This window comes from Myxine glutinosa, chromosome 5 (genome assembly GCF_964187855.1).
Source record: "Myxine glutinosa chromosome 5, kmMyxGlut1.1, whole genome shotgun sequence".
NCBI lineage: Eukaryota > Metazoa > Chordata > Myxini > Myxiniformes > Myxinidae > Myxine > Myxine glutinosa.
Genome location: NC_136265.1, coordinates 117,627,736 through 117,636,904, shown reverse-complemented (window position 1 = coordinate 117,636,904; position 9,169 = coordinate 117,627,736). Strand labels below are relative to the sequence as shown.

At 41.4% G+C, this 9,169-nt stretch overlaps 1 protein-coding gene across 2 annotated transcripts in view; it reads right to left on the bottom strand.

Moving 5' to 3' along the window:
• Positions 1–547: 547 nt before the first annotated feature.
• The window catches only part of LOC137427182 (uncharacterized), a 10,197-nt gene continuing 1,575 nt past the window's right edge, over positions 548–9,169 (bottom strand). Inside the window, exons 2-5 of one of the 2 annotated variants that reach the window (XM_068116435.2) lie at positions 7,239–7,301; positions 5,074–6,517; positions 1,079–1,228; positions 548–808 (exon numbers count right to left, since the gene is read on the bottom strand). In XM_068116435.2, coding sequence (XP_067972536.2) covers positions 5,115–6,517; positions 7,239–7,248 — 1,413 coding nt within the window. In that variant the 5' untranslated portion in view covers positions 7,249–7,301 and the 3' untranslated portion in view covers positions 548–808; positions 1,079–1,228; positions 5,074–5,114. The remainder of the gene's footprint in view (positions 809–1,078; positions 1,229–5,073; positions 6,518–7,238; positions 7,302–9,169) is intronic. The other variant, XM_068116433.2, reaches the window with a different exon arrangement.

Genomic DNA, 9,169 nt, shown 5'->3' with positions numbered 1-9,169 from the left:
ACACTACAGCTCGATCCCTAACTTCATATTTCAGAAACTCCTCCCTGAACGGATGAAGCTTCACCCTGAACTGAGGAATCCCCACCCTGAACGGGGAAGCCCCACCCTGAACTGAGGAATCCACACCCTGAACGGGGAAGCCCCACCCTGAACTGAGGAATCCCCACCCTGAACTGAGGAATCCCCACCCTGAACGAAGGAAGCCTCACCCTGAACTGAGGAATCCCCACCCTGAACGGGGAAGCCCCACCCTGAACGGGGAAGCCCCACCCTGAACTGAGGAATCCCCACCCTGAACGGGGAAGCCCCACCCTGAACTGAGGAATCCACACCCTGAACGGGGAAGCCCCACCCTGAACTGAGGAATCCCCACCCTGAACGGGGAAGCCCCACCCTGAACTGAGGAATCCCCACCCTGAACTGAGGAATCCCCACCCTGAAAGGGGAAGCTCCTCCCTGAACTGAGGAATCCCCACCCTGAATGGGGAAGCCCCACCCTGAATGGGGAAGCTCCTCCCTGAAAGGACAGACAGACTGGAGGAGAGCATTATATTGGAAATATAAATGTTTTATTTTCACATCCAAGACAAATCCATGATATACAAAGTGAATGGACACAAATAAATCCTCATTGCTGCATGAATCAATGTCGCCAAACAACAGTGTGGACTCGGGAGTGGCACGCACAATGCCAACATAGGGTTTCCTCATCGCTTCATGTGACGTCAAACAGGGCCAAGCAGCAGACGTCTCGGGTCTTTGGAAGATTCTTGTCTCACCTGAAGTCAAGATCAATGGCGCTTGTTACCTGCCCACATTTTTGGAAATCAAGTCAGGTCCGACATTCCAAAAGGATGAAACCACAAAACTACCTTCCCTGCAGGCAAGGCTCAGGTCAGGTCGGATGTTTCGACCACCGAATGGTCTTCATCCAGGACTATGAAGGCATTATTTCCTTAGTTCACTCTACCTGACGACCACACCCAGTGTTACCTGGGACATGATGCCTGCACAGTACCGGATGAAGGTCACTCGATGGTGAAAATCGTGAAAACTGAGGCCTGGCGGCAAAACTTACCTGTGAATGTTCCCATTCTGGTGTAGAGTTTGAATAAAAACTCCTTAAAGGTGTTATTTCCAGGTAAGGAGGAAACAGAGTGCACAGCAGCAGCACAATCACGAGAAGCACAGTAGAATCACCAGCCGGTGTTGCTGGGATGCAACGATGCTGCAAATGGGTAAAAGATGCACTCGGTGAGTGAGAAGTTACTGCCAAACCGAGAAAATCACAATCCACGTTTCTTTAACAAACTTTGTTAATCTTTGTCGATGATACGAGCACCTGTGAAGCCACAGAAAATGATCTCAACCCAAGGGTTTGATATCTCATGAAGTCCTCACTATTCGTGCAAAACAGCATTGAATTCTCATAATCTCCTCACTATTCGTGCAAAAGTACATTGATTTCTCATAATCTCCTCACTATTCGTGCAAAACAGCATTGAATTCTCATAATCTCCTCACTATTCGTGCAAAAGTGCATTGATTTCTCATAATGTCCTCACTATTCGTGCAAAAGTGCATTGAATTCTCATAATCTCCTCACTATTCGTGCAAAAGTGCATTTAATTCTCATAATCTCCTCACTATTCATGCAAAAGTACATTGATTTCTCATAATCTCCTCACTATTCGTGCAAAAGTGCATTGATTTCTCATAATGTCCTCACTATTCGTGCAAAAGTGCATTGAATTCTCATAATCTCCTCACTATTCGTGCAAAAGTGCATTGATTTCTCATAATCTCCTCACTATTCATGCAAAAGTGCATTGAATTCTCATAATCTCCTCACTATTCGTGCAAAAGTGCATTGAATTCTCATAATCTCCTCACTATTCATGCAAAAGTGCATTGAATTCTCATAATCTCCTCACTATTCGTGCAAAAGTGCATTTAATTCTCATAATCTCCTCACTATTCGTGCAAAAGTACATTGATTTCTCATAATCTCCTCACTATTCGTGCAAAAGTGCATTTAATTCTCATAATCTCCTCACTATTCGTGCAAAAGTGCATTTGATTCTCATAATCTCCTCACTATTCGTGCAAAAGTGCATTTGATTCTCATAATCTCCTCACTATTCGTGCAAAAGTGCATTTAATTCTCATAATCTCCTCATTATTCGTGCAAAAGTGCATTTAATTCTCATAATGTCCTCACTATTCGTGCAAAAGTACATTGATTTCTCATAATCTCCTCACTATTCGTGCAAAAGTGCATTTAATTCTCATAATCTCCTCACTATTCGTGCAAAAGTGCATTTGATTCTCATAATCTCCTCACTATTCGTGCAAAAGTGCATTTAATTCTCATAATCTCCTCACTATTCGTGCAAAAGTACATTTAATTCTCATAATCTCCTCACTATTCGTGCAAAAGTGCATTTAATTCTCATAATCTCCTCACTATTCGTGCAAAAGTGCATTGATTTCTCATAATCTCCTCACTATTCGTGCAAAAGTGCATTTAATTCTCATAATCTCCTCACTATTCGTGCAAAAGTGCATTGATTTCTCATAATCTCCTCACTATTCGTGCAAAAGTACATTTAATTCTCATAATCTCCTCACTATTCGTGCAAAAGTGCATTTAATTCTCATAATCTCCTCATTATTCGTGCAAAAGTGCATTTAATTCTCATAATCTCCTCACTATTCGTGCAAAAGTACATTGATTTCTCATAATCTCCTCACTATTCGTGCAAAAGTGCATTTAATTCTCATAATCTCCTCACTATTCGTGCAAAAGTGCATTTGATTCTCATAATCTCCTCACTATTCGTGCAAAAGTGCATTTAATTCTCATAATCTCCTCACTATTCGTGCAAAAGTGCATTTAATTCTCATAATCTCCTCACTATTCATGCAAAAGTGCATTTAATTCTCATAATGTCCTCACTATTCATGCAAAAGTGCATTGATTTCTCATAATCTCCTCAGTATTCATGCAAAAGTGCATTGAATTCTCATAATCTCCTCACTATTCGTGCAAAAGTGCATTTAATTCTCATAATCTCCTCACTATTCGTGCAAAAGTGCATTTAATTCTCATAATCTCCTCACTATTCGTGCAAAAGTGCATTGATTTCTCATAATCTCCTCACTATTCGTGCAAAAGTGCATTTAATTCTCATAATCTCCTCACTATTCGTGCAAAAGTGCATTTAATTCTCATAATCTCCTCACTATTCGTGCAAAAGTGCATTGATTTCTCATAATCTCCTCACTATTCGTGCAAAAGTGCATTGAATTCTCATAATCTCCTCACTATTCGTGCAAAAGTGCATTGCTTTCTCATAATCTCCTCACTATTCGTGCAAAAGTGCATTGAATTCTCATAATGTCCTCACTATTCGTGCAAAAGTGCATTAAATTCTCATAATGTCCTCACTATTCATGCAAAAGTGTATTGAATTCTCATAATCTCCTCACTATTCATGCAAAAGTACATTGCTTTCTCATAATGTCCTCACTATTCATGCAAAAGTGCATTATCTCACTATTCGTGCAAAAGTGCATTTAATTCTCATAATCTCCTCACTATTCGTGCAAAAGTGCATTTAATTCTCATAATCTCCTTACTATTCATGCAAAAGTGCATTTAATTCTCATAATCTCCTCACTATTCGTGCAAAAGTGCATTGATTTCTCATAATCTCCTCACTATTCGTGCAAAAGTGCATTTAATTCTCATAATCTCCTCACTATTCATGCAAAAGTGCATTTAATTCTCATAATCTCCTCACTATTCGTGCAAAAGTGCATTTAATTCTCATAATCTCCTCACTATTCGTGCAAAAGTGCATTGATTTCTCATAATCTCCTCACTATTCATGCAAAAGTGCATTGAATTCTCATAATCTCCTCACTATTTGTGCAAAAGTGCATTTAATTCTCATAATCTCCTCACTATTCATGCAAAAGTGCATTTAATTCTCATTATCTCCTCACTATTTGTGCAAAAGTGCATTTAATTCTCATAATCTCCTCACTATTCATGCAAAAGTGCATCGATTTCTCATAATGTCCTCACTATTTGTGCAAAAGTGCATTGAATTCTCATAATCTCCTCACTATTCGTGCAAAAGTGCATCGATTTCTCATAATCTCCTCACTATTCGTGCAAAAGTGCATTGAGCTCTCATAATGTTCTCACTATTCGTGCAAAAGTGCATTGATTTCTCATAATCTCCTCACTATTCATGCAAAAGTGCATCGATTTCTCATAATGTCCTCACTGTTCGTTCAAAAGTGCATTGATTTCTCATCATGTCCTCACTATTCATGCAAAAGTGCATTGATTTCTCATCATGTCCTCATATAAAGTAGTGCCCCACATCTGGAAAATAAAATACATGTACTTATTCATGCATCTGTATGAATCAACTTGGCGCCCCTTTATATGAACTTTTCTCGAGCATGACTTGGTTCCTCCTCAGAACACAAGGGTAGTCCAGCATGCACACGAGATTTTTTTGAATATCCCTTATTTTGTATTGTTCGGAATTTTCTACAAGCTATGGAATGTCCCTTCTTTTCTCTACTTTGCCACATGGTACATCCCATATAAAGAGGCCTTTTCTATGCCCCTGACATTTTCCCCAATAATTTAGATACAAGATAATATCTGATACATAAAGCTCTTTCTAACCACTGACTGACTTATATTAATGTTCGGTACCTCCCGGGTGTCATCGAAAGCTGAAATTTTGCGTGCCAATGAACATCAAAGCTGGTACACTGGGAAAAATCACAGAACCGTTGGAAAACGTCCGTAAATGAAAAATTTCGAAAATGCTCATTGCAGCTTAGATGTTGTAAACAAGGTAGGGATGGTACACCAGGTGGTACACCAGATGGTACACCACACTGCTCATTGCAGCTTAGATGTGAGCATTCTCTGGGTCACATCTGGGATGTCCCTGCCGTGGACCTGTTCAAGCAGAACTGTCCGGGACTAATCAATCACAACTTATTGGTCATTATATCCCAAAAAAGGTTGGACAAACATACCTCGATCATCCATTGATGTTGTGGACTCAATGGGTTCCTCTTCAACGGCCATAACGTTTTTGGAAATGTCGGCCTTTCATTCTTCTACCTCTCAAGGCCCAAGTTTGAACAAGCATCTCTTTGTTTGCACCTGGTCGATCGAAAACTGTTGTAGCGGAATGATCGACCGGACCGACTGACTCTGGAACCTGAGACCATGATCTTCTCGATAACATTCTTCGGTGCATGAGGGACAGCGGTCTCCTTGGTCGCTGAGCCACATTCCATTTGGGATATATACCCTTTGGCTTCATTCTAACAAGTTTTCTGTGAGATATTGGTGACATCATCATTTCTTGGGCAGCAATAGAATGTCTACCTGAATATCCATTGGCAAAGTTTCTCCTGTATTGAAAAGGTATTTTATTTGGTAGATGCTGCTTTGAGAAGCTTTGGATAGCATTCCACCCTTGAGTACCTGGTTCCCTGAAACTCTGACGGGCATTCGGAGTTTCCTCTTTTTTAAGGAACCGGAATGTTTGTCCCGGTTCCTTAAAAACCGGGATAGCATTCCACCCTTGAGTACCTGGTTCCCTGAAACTCTGACGGGCATTCGGAGTTTCCTCTTTTTTAAGGAACCGGAATGTTTGTCGCGGTTCCTTAAAAACCGGGATAGCATTCCACCCTTGAGTACCTGGTTCCCTGAAACTCTGACGGGCATTCGGAGTTTCCTCTTTTTTAAGGAACCGGAATGTTTGTCGCGGTTCCTTAAAAACCGGGATAGCATTCCACCCTTGAGTACCTGGTTCCCTGAAACTCTGACGGGCATTCGGAGTTTCCTCTTTTTTAAGGAACCGGGATGTTTGTCTCGTTCCGTGTTTTGGTAATTTCCGCAGACCGTCCGTGTTGTCTGCTGAATGCTTCTTCACGCACTCCAAATACTCACTGAAGGGTCTTGAAATAAGTTTTTCACAATCGTCCATGTCCAGTTGTATCACTGCATTTCCTTCAACTTCATGGGGCTGTAAGATGTACAGGTTACCTATCTGAGCACGTAACGGTGCATCACTAGCCCCGTTACCTTCCTGATTTATCCCAGGTACCAATGGCCTGCCTCTTGCCTGGAGTGATGCTCTTCCTATGGCCGGATGTTGGGGTCCAAAAAACGGATGTGGAGACGCCGCTTCAGGCCTCATGGATGAATGACTCAATGAGGTTCTGGTGAAGTCTGTAGCCGGCGGTGATCTTTTTATGATTCGATTGTTCGGCGGTGTTCCCACATCGCCAACCTGTCGTGCTTGAACACTCGATCTGCTTTTGAGGCAAGCGATGAACTTGTTCAGGTGTTTAAAAAGAAAGGGGCCGCATTCATCACTTTCAATGTCTACAACTGTGTTGTCTCCCTCCCTGTCCGGATTGATCACAAACAGGTCAGCAACCTTCACCTTGTGCACATCTTCATAATCTGGAGAGAAGGAAAAACGTAGAACTTCAATTCAAGTAATAAAATGAAAATTGACAAAACTAGAAAGCATCTGAAAATGCAATGTGTGTAATGTACCACATTTCATGCGTGTAATATGCCATGTTTCATGTGTGTGTAATGTACCACGTCACATGTGTGTGTATGTAATATACCATGTTTCATGAGTAATATACCATGTTACATGTGTGTGTGATATGCATGTTAGATGTGTGTGCATAATATACCATGTTTGAGTGTTTAATATACCATGTTTGAGTGTAATATACCATTTACATGTGTGTAATTTACCATGCTACATGTGTGTAATGTACCACATTTAATGTGTGTAATTTACAAGGTGACGTGTGTAATGTACCATGTCACATGGTTATGTGTAATATACCATGTTACACGTGGGTGGGTGATATACCATGTTTAATGTGTAATATACCATGGTACATGTGTGTGCAATATACATGTTACATGTGTGTGCATAATATACCATGTTAAATGTGTGTGTAATATCCTGTTACATGTGTAATATGAGTGTAATATACCATGTTTCATGTGTGTAATGTACCACATTTCATGGGTGTGTAATTTACCATCCTACATATGTGTAATATGTCATGTTACATGTGTGTAATGTACCATGTTTGAGTGTGTAATGTACTATGTTTCATGTGTGTAATTTACCATGTTTCCCGAGTGTGCAATTTACCATGTTTCATCACAAGGCACCCCCGATTTAGGGTCTAGTCACCTGGTCGAACCACGAGCACGACTGTAAAACCACAAAACAAACCACGTGGTGGTTGCCGATGCAGGTCACTGCCAAGAAACTATCCAATGAAAACATTTCTTTGTAGTGTAGCAGCATAGCAAACCTGTTGTGCATTTTGTGATACAAGCACCAAATTTGGCACAAATGTACATTAATATGTTGCGAACATTTTCAGATATTGGGCCACTTGAAATTCCGTAATTTGTTTTTTCAAATTTTTTCAAATTTCGTAATTTCAAATTTTTCGGGTGACACCGTCACAATTTCGGTCTTCGAGGCCGGCCGATATAGTGGGGCGGCTTAGCCCAAATATCTATCTATAATTCCAGTAATCTCTGTCTGTACGTTTGTACGTTTGTACGTTTGTACGTTTGTCTGTGACCGCTGTTTCTCGACAACCACGGGTCCGATATACTTTTAACTTGCCAGGTATATTGCTGGGGACCCGAGGATGTGCCTTTTCAAGGTTTCATATTAATCGGACAATTACTTACCGAGCTATGTCCAAAAAACGATTCAACCAATCAGAGAGCAGCGAACGATCGCGTGTGCCGAACGTGGCGGGCACACTCTGCCTCGGATGGCACATTTGAGAGCGTATTCATTTATTTCACGTTTGCAAACTATGTTGGCGTTAAACTATGTTTTACAACTAATAAAAACGAATTTGCGATTCATTCGCTTTCCTGCGCGTTTGTTCACGCGATGGCGATTTCTTTACCAAACTCCGGAAGCCGTTCGCTTTGGACCAAACCATTGCATGTAAATAGAGGGGGGGGATTGTCACCACTCGCAAGCCGTTCGCTTTGGACCAAACCATTTCATGTAAATAGAGGGGGGGGATATAATTTTAGATATAGATATAGTACGGGCATGCCCTAGTTCAAAAGAATTGTGCATTTTGTGATACAAGCACCAAATTTGGCACAAATGTACATTAATATGTTGCGAACATTGTGTGGTCAGCAATGAAGACGAGAGTCTGAATTACATGTATGCAAAAGACCTTGTGAACCAGTGAAGCAAATACACGGGTAAGCATGAATTAAATCTAGGGCATGATATAATTTCCATGATGTTTACCTCTACACTCAATGGTGGAAGGAGGTAATGTTTTGATCCCAGCTTGTCTGTATGTCTGTTTGTCTGTTAGTCCACAAAATTCCAGACAAAGCTTGTAGTAGTGGTAGTTGTAGTGGTAGTGGTGATAACAGAAATTGTTATATAGAACTGAACTTATATTATTATTATATGCAGAAAATAACTTCATTTCTATATGCCCTGCAGTGGACAGGTTAATTACCTTCGCAAAAGCGGAAGGTTATGTTTTGATCGCTGTGTATTTATTTGTATGTCTGTGTGTGTGTGTGTATGTTATTCGCATAACTCAAAAAGTATTCAACCGAATTGCATGAAATTTGGTGGGATGATTGGATATTATACGGGACACATTTGATTAGATTTTGGGAGCAATCGGGTCAAAGGTCAAGGTCAAGGTCACGAAAAGGTCAAAATCGTATTTTTACCATAGCTGCGGCGAAGGTATGCGCTCTACCGAGTGCCCGTTCTAGTTGGTTTATGCACTGAAGGGGTCACCCTGGTGTGCACTGCTGTGTTCTGCCTCACTGAGTTGTTCAGGTATGATGTACTCAGCACAAGCTTCCGGTCCGCCCGTAGGTGGGGGTGCGGGGCCTGTCACGGAACGTCAAAACAAACGGCCTGCCGGGGCCGCCCAAAAGTCGGGCGTGAGGGGCGCGTCCACTAATGGAACGCCTCTCGCTTCCCAGATCGAGGGCCACGTGGTCAGGAGAACCTCGTCCCTTCCGGTCACACTTTGCCTATCGGCCGGCCTCGAAGACCGAAATTGT